Source organism: Triticum aestivum, chromosome 5B (assembly GCF_018294505.1).
Source record: "Triticum aestivum cultivar Chinese Spring chromosome 5B, IWGSC CS RefSeq v2.1, whole genome shotgun sequence".
Lineage (NCBI taxonomy): Eukaryota > Viridiplantae > Streptophyta > Magnoliopsida > Poales > Poaceae > Triticum > Triticum aestivum.
In genome coordinates, this window is record NC_057807.1 from 6,689,992 (window position 1) to 6,705,834 (window position 15,843).

The 15,843-nt window shown below is 45.8% G+C and overlaps 1 protein-coding gene across 1 annotated transcript; it reads left to right on the top strand.

Moving 5' to 3' along the window:
* Nucleotides 1–11,855: 11,855 nt before the first annotated feature.
* On the top strand, nt 11,856–15,444 carry LOC123110065 (GTP-binding protein BRASSINAZOLE INSENSITIVE PALE GREEN 2, chloroplastic). The gene is made up of 3 exons (XM_044530471.1): nt 11,856–13,421; nt 13,994–14,161; nt 14,834–15,444. Exons 1-3 carry the CDS (start codon nt 11,892–11,894, stop codon nt 15,200–15,202), a joined length of 2,067 nt encoding a protein of 688 aa, XP_044386406.1. The 5' UTR covers nt 11,856–11,891; the 3' UTR covers nt 15,203–15,444.
* Nucleotides 15,445–15,843: the final 399 nt, after the last annotated feature.

The following is a 15,843-nucleotide window of genomic DNA, read 5'->3' on the forward strand; positions in this document are numbered from 1 at the left end:
CTTTTGTTATCTTGTTAGGATGTTGTAGCATATTGTTTTGATGCTTTCTAGATGCTTAGTTGCTGTTTTGGACAGCTTGTCGTTATGTTTTGTATAGAGTGTATGTGTTGAACCGTTGCTCCGTTTTGAGTGTGCTCTATATGAAACTTGCTTAGAATTGCATGTAGCTTCATATTATCATGTTGCATCCTTGTTCTGAGGTGTTTGCTTGATGTTTGGATGCATTTAGCATCAATGCCATGTTTAACTTGTTTTGCTCATATCTTCTAGGTCGTAGCTCCGAATTAAATGAACTTTATAGGTAACTTGACTGGAATATCGTGTAGATCATCTTGGTGCATCTTAACTTGTTGTTTAACAACTTGAACATAAGGTTTATTCAGTTCTGGACCAATTTCTAAATTTGCATATGAGGACTTACCGGATTTGTTATATGTTGTTTCCGGCCTCATCTAAACTTGCTTTGATGTGTTGCTCTTGTTTGCATCATCTTGTGCCATGAGTAGCCTCATCTAGCCTTGTCATGCATCATGCTTGGTTGTGCATCATGTCTTGTCTATGTGTGGTGTGTTTACCATGTTGTGTGCTTCTTTTCGATAGTTCCTGTTTCATTGCGATCGTGAGGATTCGTTCATCTACGCTTGGTTTGTCTTCATCCGTTCGTCTTCTTCATGGACTCATTCCTCTTCCTAGCGGGATTTCAGGCAAGATGACCGCTACCCTGGATCTCACTACTATCATTGCTATGCTAGTTGCTTCATTCTATCGCTATGCTGCACTACCTATCACTTGTTCCTCAAGCCTCCCAATTTGCCATGTCAGCCTCTAACCTTTTTCACCTTCCTAGCAAACCATTGCTTGGCTATGTTACCGCTTTTCTCAGCCCCTCTTATAGCATTGTTAGTTGCAGGTGAAGTTGAAGATTGCTCCATGGTGGACAGGATTATGTTGGGATATCACAATATCTCTTATATTATTGATGCATCTATATACTTGGTAAAGGGTGGAAGGCTCGGCCTTATGTCTGGTGTTTTGTTCCACTCTTGCCGCCCTAGTTTCCGTCATACCGGTGTTATGTTCCCGGATTTTGCGTTCCTTACGCGGTTGGGTGATTTATGGGACCCCCTTGACAGTTCGCTTTGAATAAAACTCCTCCAGCAAGGCCCAACCTTGGTTTTACCATTTGCCTCACCTAGCCCTTTTTCCCTTGGGTTCCCGGAGCCCAAGGGTCATCTTTATTTTACCCCCCGGGCCAGTGCTCCTCCGAGTGTTGGTCCAACCTGAGCGATGTCCGGCGCCCCCTGGGCAACCGGGGTCTATGCCAACCCGACATCTGGCTCATCCGGTGTGCCCTGAGAACGAGATATGTGCAGCTCCTATCGGGATTTGTCGGCACATCGGGCGGCTTTGCTGGTCTTGTTTTACCATTGTCGAAATGTCTTGTAAACCGGGATTCCGAGACTGATGGGTCTTCCTGGGAGAAGGTATATCCTTCGTTGATCGCGAGAGCTTATCATGGGCTAAGTTGGGAAACCCCTGCAGGGTATAAACTTTCTAAAGCCGTGCCCGCGGTTATGGGCAGATGGGAATTTGTTAATGTCCGGTTGTAGATAACTTGACACCAGATCCGAATTAAAACGCATCAACCGCGTGTGTAGCCGTGATGGTCTCTTTTCGGCGGAGTCCGGGAAGTGAACACGGTTTTTGGGTTATGATTGACATAAGTAGGAGTTCAGGATCACCTCTTGATCATTGTTAGCTTCACGACCGTTCCATTGTTTCTCTTCTCGCTCTCATTTGCGTATGTTAGCCACCATATCATGCTTAGCCGCTGCTGCAACCTCACCACTTTACCCCTTCCTTTCCCATTAAGCTTTGCTAGTCTTGATACCCATGGTAATGGGATTGCTGAGTCCTCGTGGCTCACAGATTACTACAACAACAGTTGCAGGTACAGGTTTTGCGATGATCATGACACGAGAGTGATGTTTGCTTGTCTTGGAGTTCTTCTTCTGCTTCTTCTTCGATCAGGGCATAGGTTCCAGGTCGGCAGCCTGGGCTAGCAGGGTGGATGTCATTTGAGTTTCTGTTTGTGTTTCATCCGTAGTCGGATGTTGATCTTATGTATGATGTGTTGTTGTATTCATGTGGCATTGTATGCCTCTTGTATGTATTCCCATCTATTATGTAATGTTGATGTAATGATATCCACCTTGCAAAAGCGTCTTCAAGATGCGCTTCTATCCTTGGTGGGACCTTCGAGTTCCTTTAGGATAGGGTCGCATCTTGGGCGTGACATAGTCATACGTGCTTATGACAAAAAACTTGCATGACATCTTTTATCCTACCCTCCCGTGGCAGGGGGGTCCACAAGGAAACTAAGGGATATTAAGGCCTTCTTTTAATAGAGAACCAAAACAAAGCATTAACACATAGTGAATACATGAACTCCTCAAACTAAGGTCATCACCAGAAAGTATCCCAATTATTGTCACCTTGGGGTTTACGGATCATAACACGTAACAGGTGCATACGACTTGCAAGATTGGATCAAAAATATAGATATAATGGTGAAAATATAAACGGTTCAGATATGAGATCATGACACTCGGGCCCTAGTGACAAGCATTAAGCATAACAAAGTCATAGCAACATCAATCTCAGAACATAGTGGATACTAGGGATCAAGCCCTAACAATACTAACTCGATTACATAATGAATCTCATCCAACCCACCACCTTCCAGCAAGCCTACGAAGGAATTACTCACTCCCGGCGGTGAGCATCATGAAATTGGTGTTGGAGGATGGTTGATGATGACAAAGACCAAAGATTCCCCTCTCTGAATCCCCGAATGGGCTACAGATCCGGCCTCCCGATGAAGAACGGGAGGTGGCGGCGGCTCCATATTGTAAAACGGATGAAACTTTGTCTTCTATTTTTTCTCCAAAATTTTATATAGTTGGTATTAGGGTCAGCGGAGCCTCATGGGCCCCACTACCCACTAGGGAGCGCTAGAGGGGGGTGCCCTGGTGCCTAGTGGGCAGCTGGGGGGGCCCTCCAACAGGTCTTGGTTCTAGTATTTTTTATTTATTCCAAAATAATTCTCCAAAAAGTTTCGTCCAATTCCGAGAACTTTTATTTCTACAAAAAAAACTACACCATGATAGTTCTGCTGAAAACAACGTAAGTCCGGGTTAGTTTCATTCAAATCGTGCAAATTAGAGTCCAAACCAAGAGCAAAAGCGTTAGGAAAAGTAGATACAATGGAGACGTATCAACTCCCCCAAGCTTAACCCATTGCTTGTCCTAAAGCAATTCAGTTGACAGACTGAAAGTGATAAAGAAAAACTTTTACGAACTCTTTTGTTCTTGTGTCCATATATATGCTTAAATAGTACCTAGGTTTTCAGCAAAGATCATAGCTAACCATGCACATAATAACTCTTAGAAATTATAGTCACTCATATCACTGGCATAATCAACTAGCGAGCAATAATAAAATATTTCAAATGCCAACACTTTGTCAAAACAATCATGATTTAATATGACAATAATGGTATCTCCCTAGCCCTTTCTGAGACCGCAAAATATAAATGCAAAGCACCTCCAAAGTTCAAGCAACAACTAAACATTGTAATTCATGGTAGAAGAGATCCAATCATGATGCATTCAACATTGACTATACACAATGCATGAGGATGACAATAGTGCTCTCAGGACTGGTGCTTGTTGGAGAAGGTGATGACTCAACATAAAAGTAAAATAATATGAAAGTAAATAGATAGGCCCTTCGTAGAGGGGAGCAGGGATTTGCAGAGGTGCCAGAGCTTGAAACTTAAATCAGAGATAGATATAATCTTGGGAGGTACACCCTTCCTGTTAACGTTACGACCAAGAGTTTTCAATATCTTCCATGGTAAACACATTAGCAGTGGTTCCCAAGTGATAAAAGTAAAGTTTACTCCCCCTCCACCAACAAACACAAGCCATGGCTAGCTGAATCCACAGGTGTCGTCCATGCCAACAACAGTCCTGGGGGAGTTTTGTTTAATTATTTGCATTTTTTATCATGGGACTGGGCATCTCTATTATCAGCTTCTCTCGTGCAAGGACGAGTGAATAAACACTCATCATGAGAATAACTCGCTTAGCATGGAAGATACTGACCACCCCCTGTCGCTCCATGAGCTCCATGAGCGGTCCGGGCACACAAAACAGATGTTCATTTGAAATTTTGGAGGTGACACATACAAATTTACTTGAAACGGCAGGGTAATACCGCATATAGGTGGATATAGTGGACTCATCTGGAATAACTTTCATTTAAGAATTTTGATGCACAAGCAGTATTCCCTCTTAGTACAGGCGGCAACTAGCAATTAGATTGAGAAGCGACCAGCTAGAGAGCGAAAACAGATTGCAGTTCCCATTCGAGTGCATGGTAGAGGTGACTTGGTTACAATGTTTACTGGAGGATTTTGGTGTTTCTATTACTAAACCTACCACCCTCTTGTCTGACAGCACATGCATGAGCTTACCAAGCATATTGGTGTTGATGCTTCTTATGTGCGCACTATTGTACATGATCATGTTATTGCTCTTCAATATGTGCCTTACGAGTTACAGCTAGCAGACTTCTTCTCGAAAGCCCATACTAGAGCGCAACATAGATTTCACATCTCCAAATTCAGTGTTCTAGATGCATCATTTTTCCGCGAATACGCTAAGGATGCGTATCTTTTCATTGATAGAAGGAGAGTATTACAACATGAGATTATGACAACACACTATGCCATGTACACAGGGGAGCGTGGAAGTGGTCGCTGAGCAAACAGATGGGGTTGCTCATTCCCTCAACATCCTACACTAAGTCTCTGGAATGATGTTACTAGTCGAAGTGGCGCTCGCCCTAGCCCACAGGCGCGCTTCGTCTTTGATTGTAGAGCATAGGTGAGAGACGGAGAGGCAGTCAACGTCGAAGGTGCAGCCATTGCAGTGCTTCCAAATCCACCAAGCGGTGAGGATGATAAGGGAGGCCAATCCTTTACAAGTGGCGGCGAGCGAGAGGGCGCAAGAAGATGCCCACCACGCAAGGAAGTCGGTGTCCTCAGTCGGCAGATCCGTAGGTGATCTAGCCCAAGCCAGGATATCATGCCACACCTGCCTGGATAAGGAGCAGCCAGCCAGCAGGTGTTGCATCATTTCGTCTTCTAGATCCATCATGAGTTTCAGGTGGGTGTTAGAGTTATATTAATGATGACCATTGACCTTTTGAATTCTAGTTGGCATTCTCTTGAACATATATATGCTCGTTTTGGCCTTCTAGTAATACATGTTGCATCAACAATGCGCGCAACCTCCGGCATTCGCAAGAAGGACATGTGCGGTGGAGTAGCTCCTCGAGAAGACTGCTGACCTTGTCGACACCGTTGCATGTGCCTCACGCGCTCATGGAACCACATGGAATGGACGCTTGTGCCGACATTTTGTCAAACAAGTTGGCTGCATGAATCCAGGAAGGCACTTCATCAATACTGAAAATAACATATATGGACAATGCAGTGTAGAAATCACAGATATATGCACAAACTTTTAAGGCAACTAAATAAGAAAATTAATTGTAAGTGAATTTCACACCGTAGGGGCTGCCACATGAGGGAGTGGTGGCAGGGCCCACCACCGTGCTATTGTTCTGTTCTAGCTCCCACGCTCGCTCGAAATCCCGGACCTACCTCCACGGTGTCCGTTTACTTTTTTGTCAATACAGATCGCACGTGGTTCTTTTTGTCAATACGAAAGCAAAGGTGGTCTTATTTCACAAAAAGTTGAATATAACAACACACTCAATGATAGACTCTACCCTGCTAATAAGAAAAAAAATACTGAGGCGTGATACATGCCTCTCACTAATTTCGTGATGATGTATTCACATGCATGTGTTTTTGGTCCTGATGTTTGCATGAGTGCCGACAAGATTTATGATCTAAACCGTTGCCCGCTCCTAACCATCCAGCACATACAAGCGTGGAGTCGTTGGTGGTGCACCCAATTTGTGACTAGTCGCTTGGTGAGCAGCACGAGCACCCTTCACATACAAGGATCGCCGGGCGAGTTATGTCAGCCAATCTCGTGGGATTAGAGTGGCATAGGTTCGCTCTATCGGACATATTGTTTCTCTCCGTGTCACCGAGATTTGCGGATATGCTCGTGGCAACCCGGATTAATACGATGGTTTTGGTGTGTACTCTCGTAGCGGCGAGAGTGCTTGAGTGCCCGACCGAGTGTGTCGTGGGGTGTTGGCTTTTTGGCGTTTTTGTATGTAATGTGGTGCTTTAGGCCTAGTCTAGCTAGACATTGTCTAGGTTTTCACATGATTTTCCTCAAATAAACCGAGCAATTTTTTGCTTTCCTTTTATTTATTCTTTTTTTGACATTCTCCTTTATGCGGTGCATTTCTCTTTGTGGATGTTCTTGTAATACCTCTTCTAATAATCAATGAATTTAGCAGCTCTTTTGTCAACATTAAAAAGAAAGAATTATGATCTGGGATCCTATACATAAAATGCAATGTAGGGGCCAAATTGCAATCTATATCTATGATCTAGGGTCCTATACGTAAAATGCAGGGACTAGTTTCTTACAAGTCTCTGTGTAAAATGCAACTTTTTATAGAGTAAAATTCATCGGTGGTCCCTCAACTTGCGTCGCCCGGTCACTTTGGTCACTGTACAAAAGAACTCACGCAATACGGTCACTGTGTATGGCGAACAGTGAAAATACGGTCACTGTGCGCCGTAGACGCAACGTACGCCGCCTGTTGACCACCTGTTGACCGTCCGGCTCCCAGTCCGCGCGCCAGGTGTCGCGACGAGGAGCGACCCGATGGCATATTTGCAGCCACCCCCCAAGTTATCGGATAGATCCCCGAAGTCCTCCCACGTCTCCACCTCCCCTGTCTCTCCACCCCCCTGTTCGAGACGATCAAACCGATGGAGAAGGTGACGGAGGTGCGGTGTGCTCATCGTCATGGTGCGGCGTGGTCGTCGCCGTGGTCGGCGCGGAGGGGTTTCTTCTCCCGGTGGTGAAGAGGAGGCGCCGCCGCCATCTCTCCTGTTCGTCGCCCCGACGGTGCCCCTGCCCCTGTTTACAGTAAGTAATGATTCCTGCCGTAAATCCTCTTATTTCTCTTCGATTCTTGTTTGATAGGGCTGGCATTGTGTTCGCCTATGATATGTGGTAGTATTTGTCGCGTGTATGGCAATTTAGGTTTAGGGTTTTCGAACCCAATTTGTCTGATAGGATTTCTGATAGGGTTTTAGGTTCTTGTCGAAAGGGTCTAATTTTCATCGATTCCACATGTAATAGGCTTAGGTTTCTGGCAGTTGTACCCGTATGTGCACCTTTGTTCGAATAGGCATATGTTTTGGAGCTTTGGTGTATGGAGAACATTGGGGATTTCTAGTGCTGTACTGTTCAAAAAGGTCATTACTTGTTCGATTTTGATGTGATCAATTATGCTTTGTTTTTGCAAGAGCAAGAAGTGAGAAGTTCTCAGTGTTGTTTCATCATGGTGGTTTTTTCATGGGTGAAGGAAGCAACAGGGCTTATGTTGATGGGCATACAGTTTGGTATGACAGTTTGGATAAGCTCACCTGGTCTCCAATAATGGTGGAACATATAGTAGAAGAGATTGGATGGGAGATGGCAGGCAGGTTGAAGGCATATTATCAAATCCCAATACTTGACATTACTCAGAATTCTTTGAGACAGATCAGATCTGAGGCAGATACTGATCAAATGATGACCTTTCTGTCTATTGGGCATCATTTCTTCAGTATTTATCTTGATCATGATGACACCTTGATTACTAAGAAGGTTGTTGATGATGTGGCCCAATTTCCAAGGGCTGAACTTCCACCAGTGTTTAGCCCTTCAAAAGATGGTACTAATCCTCATAGTAGCAAGCCTGCAAATTCTGAAGAAGACTGCCCTATACCAATTCGGGTTGTGTATCCAAACAATGTGCCCACATGAAGATGGCAATCCATTCATGTTTGTAAGAAGGCATTGCACATTTGGTGAAGGAGCAGAGGAGAATGCAGAGCAACAAGGACAAGCAGGGCAACATGATGATGTACAGCAACATGAAGATGCAGAGCATGTAGGCCAAGAAGGAGAAGCAGAGCCAAATGAAGATGCAGAGCAAGTAGAGCAAGAAAAAGAAGCGGAGCAACATGCAGTAGATGAAGATGCAGAAGCACATCAATTGAGGAGAACCAGAGCAAAGAAGAGATGTTTTGAAGGCAATGTAGGAACAGATAGTGACTCAGATGACAGTGATTTTGATCCTGGTGACATGGTAGATAGTGACTTTGAAATCAGTGATGATGATGATGATGACCTTTATGCTGACAATGTGGATGAGGATGAACCAGTTCAAAGGAAGGACAAGGTGAAGCAGAAAACAACAGCAAAGGATAAAGGAGTTGTAGGGGAAGGAAAGGAAGAAAACATGTCAGATTATGAATCTGAAGGTGAAGATCTTTGGGCACCTGATTCAGATGATGAAATGCAAACCAAATTTAGAGCATTTAGAAAGGAGGATCTGACTTGTCCAAAATTCCATGTTGGACAAGTGTCTGAAAATGTTGATTTGCTTAGGAAAGCAATTAAGGAATACAGCTGCAAGAATAGAGTTGATGTCAAGTTACCAATGAATGACAGGAAGAGAGTCAAAGCAGTCTGTGATGAAGATTGTACCTGGTACTTGTGGGCTTCTTATGACAGCAGAACCAAATGTTTCATGGTAAAGAAGAATGTTGAAGAACATAGTTGTTGCAAAAAATGGAAGATCAAGGCTTTCACAGCACCTTTTCTAGCTAGGAAATACCTTGAGAGTTTCAGGGCTGATCAGGATATGAATCTTAGAAACTTCTCAAGGGTTGTTCAAAAGGAATGGCACATGACACCAACTAGGTCCAAGCTTCAGAGGGCAAGAAGGCTGGCTATGAAAATAATTCATGGAGATGAAGAAGGGCAGTACAAGCTGTTGTGGGATTATGGAAATGAGATAAGAAGAAGTAATCCTGGTAGCTCATTTTTCCTTGCACTAGATAATGAAGCTAGATTCAACAAGGCCTACATGTGCCTTGATGCATGCAAGAGAGGCTATCTTCAAGGTTGCAGGCCTATGATCTTCATAGATGGCTGCCATATTAAAACAAGATACAGAGGGCAGTTGCTGGTTGCAGTAGGAATAGATCCAAATAATTGCATATTCCCCATAGCCATAGGTGTTGTGGAAGTGGAGGACAAGCCTAACTGGGTTTGGTTTCTTGAGAGGCTGAAGAGTGATCTTGCTATTATCAACACATCCCCATGGACAGTAATGTCAGACAAGCAGAAGGTATATGCACTTGAGAAGTGCAGAGACCAGTACAGTAGTACAAGATCTTATGGTGGATCACATGCTTCAGCAGGTAATTTAAACATGAGTACTCTTGCTCACTTGCTCTGTTTCAGTCATGCTTTAGTGACATTGTTAGTTTCCATTTGTTGACACTTGACATGTCTATCTACAGAGGTCTTTGCCTAGAGTACTTCAGCACACACCAATCCAGAATCAACATTCTTAACAAATGCACAAGCAATGTTGAACCAGGCCCAGACAAGCACTAACACAATCAGGCAGGGAGAGCTAGCTAAGAAGATGTTGGCAATGAAGCAGCAAAGAGAGAAGGAACTTCAAGACAAGAAACAAGCTATACTAAAGGGAAGGATAGAAGCAGAGTTGAAGAAAGCAGAAGAGGCTGCTAGAAGAAGGCATGAGAAAGCAGAAAGAAGGCTATAGAAGCTGAGAAGAAGAGAGAGGCAGCTGCACAAAAGAAGGAAACAATGGCCATCCTGAGGCAAGCAAGAGCAGAGACAAGGCAGATAATAGTGGAGACACAAAGAGAGCTTTCTGCTGAGAGGAAGGAGAACTGGCTGCTGAGAAGAAGGCACAAAAGGAGGCTGCTGCTGCAAAGAAACTAGAAGAGAAGAAAGCCATTGCTGCACAGAAGTAATCAGAGAGACAAGCACTCCTAGCAAAGAAGCAGGAAGAGAAACAAGCCCTTGCTGCAAAGAAACAAGCAGAGAGACAATCCATTGCAGCAAAGAAGGAGCAACTGAGGAAACAAGCACAAAGAAACATGGAGGGAGCTGGGCATGTGCCAGACAGATCAAGCATGTTCGACATCTTTAAATGATCTATGAGACTGTTTATCTTGTTTTAGCAAGAGTACTCCTTCAGCAATGTAAAATATGATTGTGTTTCCCTTTCTTGTTATCTTTAGATGATCTATGAGACTTTTTATCTTTAGATGATCTTATGGTACTCTATTTTGAGTAGTGCTAATGAAGATGCACTATAGAATCTATATTTTGGTATCAAAATTGTCTTGTCTGTCTACTCATTTGTTGTCATTCTATTGTTGATGTCAATACTGCTTCCACATTACATCCTGGCTGCCATTCTTTTCATTTCATAAATATGATATGATAACTTTACACAACAACTCATTTCACAATTATCATGTCAGAAAGATAACAGAACACAGAGACAATGTTTCCATTAAAGATAGATAGATAGATCACTTCATACATTTCTGGCCTTGACAACCATAACATTTGATACAACCAAGCTAACTTCATAGCCATTTCCTAACATTGAACTAGTGAAAGTACTTAACATGCTAAACTACTGAAGCTGTTCTTCACTTCTCCAGTACCAAAATGAGCACTTGTCTTCATCACTTCTTCTTCTTCTACAGTACTCCTTCATCACTTCTTCTTCTTCTAATGCAGAGAGCACATGTCCCACCTTCTTCATCAACAGAAGAACACAGAGGGCACACAACAACATCACACTACCTAGCAGAAGCTTCAGCGGCACCAAGATCTCTGCACCTAATCCAATCAATGCACTTTCTTGGTGCCTGCTCATATTCTGCTGCAGAGAGCCAGGCCTTGCCAAAGCAGCTCTACTAGTTGCACTTGAGCTGCAATCCTTCTCCTCTCATTCCTAGCCCTAATGAGTTCTTCCCTCCTCTCCTCTGTTGCTCCAACAACATCCACAACTTGGTTCCCAATCAAGAAATGAGCATCTACTAGGTACGCAATATATTCCATCTCCCAAAACCAGAAATCACACCCAGTAGCCTGCAAACCAACAGCAAAACATCAAACTTTGACCAACAAAAGGGCAAAAGTGTTGCCAAGAACAAAATCAACTGATCCTCTGTGTTACTTACAGAGTGATTGGGACATCTGTAGAACACCCAGCCCTCGTGATCCTCTGTGTTCGAAACGTAGTACCTCACTGTTGCCTGGCAGCGAGGACATGGGATGAGTGGCACCACCACTGTCCGGCCGCGGAAACCAGACCGGGCAAAACTAGCAGAAGACATGGCGCAGTGGTCGTCGGGGGCGAGGGCAGGATGGGCGCGCGGCGGCGAGATGGCAGGATGGGCGCGGCGGCGGCGAGAACTAGGGATTTGGAGGGGAGAATTGGGGATTTCTATCTAAACGGCTTTTTTACAAAAACGCCCTCCCGCAAATGGGCACTTTAACGTAAATCCTCTGCCCACCTACGTGGAGCCCGTGGACTGGTCAAAATTGCAGCGTACGTTGCGTCTACGGCGCACAGTGACCGTATTTTCACTGTTCGCCGTACACAATGACCGTATTGCATGAGTTCTTTCGTACAGTGACCAAAGTGACCGGGCGACGCAAGTTGAGGGACCACCGATGAATTTTACTCTTTTTTTATATATATCCAATGCAGTCTTGCTCAGAAAAAGAAAAGATAAAAAAATAAGCAACACAGTGGCGTTATCCCCTCGCTCGCAATGGCTAAACCCATGCCGCTCCCGACCCCGGCCGCCGCGGCGGCGGCGGCGGCGGCAGCGCGCCTCCCCGTCGGCCTCCTCCTCCACACAACCCCGCCTCTCCGCCTCCGCCTCCGCGTCCCCTCCTTCCTCTCGCCACCACCCCAAAGCCGCGGCCTTTCCTCCCCCCTCCGGGCTGCCGCCGCCGCCGTATCCACCACCACCACCGGCAGGCGCGCCGCCAGGCCGCCGAACCCGGGGCAGGTCATCAGCGAGGGCAGGGACGAGGACGCCCGCCGCGCCGTGTGCCCCGGGTGCGGGGTGTTCATGCAGGACGACGACCCCGACCTCCCCGGCTTCTTCACCAGCCCCTCCCGCCGGCCCCCGCAGAACGAATTGGGAGAAGAAGAATCCGATTCTCCGGAGGTGTTCGTCGGGGACGAGGAGGATGCGGACGACGATGGCTTGCCGTCGGAGTCCGATCTCGCCGCCGAACTGGACGGCCTGGACACCGGATTTCTCGAGTCCCTCAAAGAAGAAGAAGACGAAGAAGATGAGGATGAGGAGGAGGACGGTGGCGGAGAGGCGGAGGCCGGCATGGACGCCGGGAGCGGCTGGGACTCGGGCTGGGACGAGGGGATGGAAGAGGACGAGGAGGAGAAATGGAGCAAAGAGCTGGACGGCTTCACGCCGCCGGGGGTCGGGTACGGGAGCATCACGGAGGAGACCCTGGAGAGGATGAGGAAGGAGAAGCTGTCCAAGGCGGAGCGGAAGAGGCGGGTGAGGGAGGCCAAGCAGGCCGAGGCGAGGGAGGACTCCGCCGTGGTGTGCGCCCGGTGCCACTCGCTGAGGAACTACGGGCACGTCAAGAATGACAGGGCTGACAACCTGATCCCGGACTTCGACTTCGACCGGTTCATTTCGTTGCGCCTGATGAAGCGGTCGGCCGGCACACCGGTCATCGTCATGGTGGTGGACTGCGCCGACTTCGACGGCTCCTTCCCCAAGAGGGCGGCCAAGTCGTTGTTCAGGGCGCTCGAGGGGAGGGGGAACTCCAAATTGAGCGAGACGCCGAGGCTCGTCCTTGTCGGCACCAAGGTGGATCTTCTGCCATGGGAGCAGATGGGGGTGAGGCTGGAGAAATGGGTGCGAGGCCGTGCTAAGGCCTTTGGAGCACCAAAGCTCGATGCTGTCTACTTGGTCAGTGTTCATAAGGATTTGTCGGTGAGGAACTTGATCTCATACGTCAAGGACCTAGCCGGGCCGCGTAGCAACGTGTGGGTGATCGGCGCGCAGAATGCTGGGAAATCTACGCTGATCAATGCGTTTGCAAAGAAGCAAGGTGTTAAAATCACAAGATTGACGGAAGCCGCAGTCCCGGGAACTACATTAGGCATATTAAGGATGACAGGAGTTTTGCCTGCAAAGGCTAAGATGTATGACACTCCTGGCTTGCTGCATCCGTATATTATGTCAATGAGGTTAAACACCGAGGAACGGAAGATGGTTGAAATCAGGAAGGAACTTCGGCCACGGACCTTCAGGGTGAAGGTAAATTTAGAGTGTTAAAATTTGTCCTAGTTCTGTTTATTTCAGATGGAGTGGTTGACCTTTATTGCTTTGTAGTAGCCCATGAATACAAAAGCATAACTACCGGGTTCGTAACTAGAAATGGCTACTTTCTTCAGTCTATTTTCATGTCAACATTCTAGTTGTGTTCTAAATAGCATTCTTCACCTAGAGATACGTCTTCAAGATCTATAGATATTGGTAGCACTGTAAAATACTGACGATGCTAAAAGTCAACACTTCTGTCACATAAAAGTTGAAATGGACTTCGGTAAACTTGATGATATTGTGGATTTATAGTTGGCTGTTACAATTAATCACAAATGAAACAACACTTGGATGATTTTAACCAGTAACCCCTGCACTCCTAGTTATGGCTCTACTCTTGAAGGACCTTATACACTGAATACACTTGGGTAACTCTAATCCCTTGAAAGGTTAAGTGATTTAATAGCACCTCTTAAGCTCCTTAACTCTGAAGTACAACAATATTGTTCTATGTTGTATTGGAATCCACGAGGCTAGTTTGACTCAAATTTTGCAAACTGTTGCAGGCTGGACAATCTGTCCACATTGGAGGGTTAACACGCCTGGATGTACTAGAAGCTTCAGTTCAAACCATCTATGTAACTGTTTGGGCATCTGCCAATATTTCCCTTCATCTTGGAAAGACTGAAAATGCCGAAGAACTGCGGGACAAGCATGTTGGCATCAGACTTCAGGTGAGACCTGAATTTCCAACCTGGTTATGTTGCTCCTGAGAATAAATTAATTAGATTCTGTTTAATCAAAAGACTCCATAAAGATTACTTGGAGGTAGGGATGCAGAGCGGACTGGTTTGCGGGCTACAGCGTAGTATAAATCAATCTCTAGTTTAGTGTTAATTTTCCGGCGATTTGGGAACTAATTTGTTCGTTTCGCGGGTTATGCGGGACGCCGCTTGCACCCCTACTTGGAGGTAAGGTTGCTTTATGGAACAACTCTGCGTGTGCTATGCTATTTGAATAAACAAACTGCTGTTTACTTTGTTCGTCTGCTTTAATCAAAGGACTGCATAGGTTTGTTCAGGTGTTTGCCATTAATTTGCTATAATTGTCATATGTCATAGGCTACTAATGGTATATAAATCTAGAGGCTGAACTCCTATTATACACTGAAAGCTGTCAATTTTCAAGAGAATAATGAGCCCTGCTACCTGCTTTTACTGTTCAGTGCATATGCAGCCGGTGTTTATCTTGTCAATTTTCAAGAGAATAATTAGGCCTGCTACCTGCTTTTACTGTCCAGTGCATATGTAGCTGGAGTTTATCATCCATAATATAACCATGAAAAAACATACTTTTTTTTTGCATTTCTATCCATCATACTGATTTGTAATACACTAATTGTGCAGCCACCAGTTGGGCCAGAGCGAGTCGCCGAACTGGGCCAGTGGACAGAGAGGCGGATCGACGTGTCTGGGGTCAGCTGGGACGTGAACAGCACAGACATCGCGGTCTCCGGCCTAGGCTGGTACTCGCTGGGCCTGAAAGGCAACGCCACCGTCGCCGTGCACACTTTCGACGGCATCGACGTGACGCAGCGCGACGCGATGATCCTCCACCGTGCCAAGTTCCTCGAGAGGCCCGGGTTCTTGCTGCCCATCTCCATCGCGAACGCCATCGGCGAGGAGACCAGGAAGAAGAACGAGAGATTGAACGCCCAACAGCAGAGCGACGGCGAAGACGATGACGACGACCTTTCCGACGACGAAAGCGCCTAGTGACTGTGAGGTGACAATAGTGAGAACTGTTAGGAGATAGGAGTGAGTGAGGAATAGCTGTTGTTTGTGAGTAGTACTCCAGCAAATGGTTCCATTGTGGAACTGTGATGATGTGTATTGCACCCAATGGGAATATAGAAAAAGGCCACTGATAATTGAGAGGAAGGAGATGCCATTCTGCCCCCCTTGCACACAATACAATACAGTATACAATTTGGTCGCTGGTGCTTCTTGTTCCCTGACGTTGACTCCATGGCCTCATCCTGATGATGTGCTAACAGCACTTTCAGTTAGGACCGATTCTGTTTCAACTGTTGCTTGTGTGATAACACAAAGATTGCAGCTCCAGGTGTCCATTCCAATTCCAATTCCAGTCAGTGCAAGCCTTGTTGGATTCAGCACAATGTTCCTTTCTTTCTCTATCAGGTGGTGTGATGTGATCATTGATTGGTACAAGACCTCTTGGGTTTAGTAGTGCCCATGCAGGATATGATACCCATGGTCACACTCACACATTCATAAATCTTTTTTTTATCTCTAGAAATCAGAAAAAAAGAAAAAAAAAACGCATGGAAATATGTGGCCTCCGTAATTCGGAAATCGCGAGAAAGGCCAAGCCAAAGCTCAGTCCGAAAACCCGT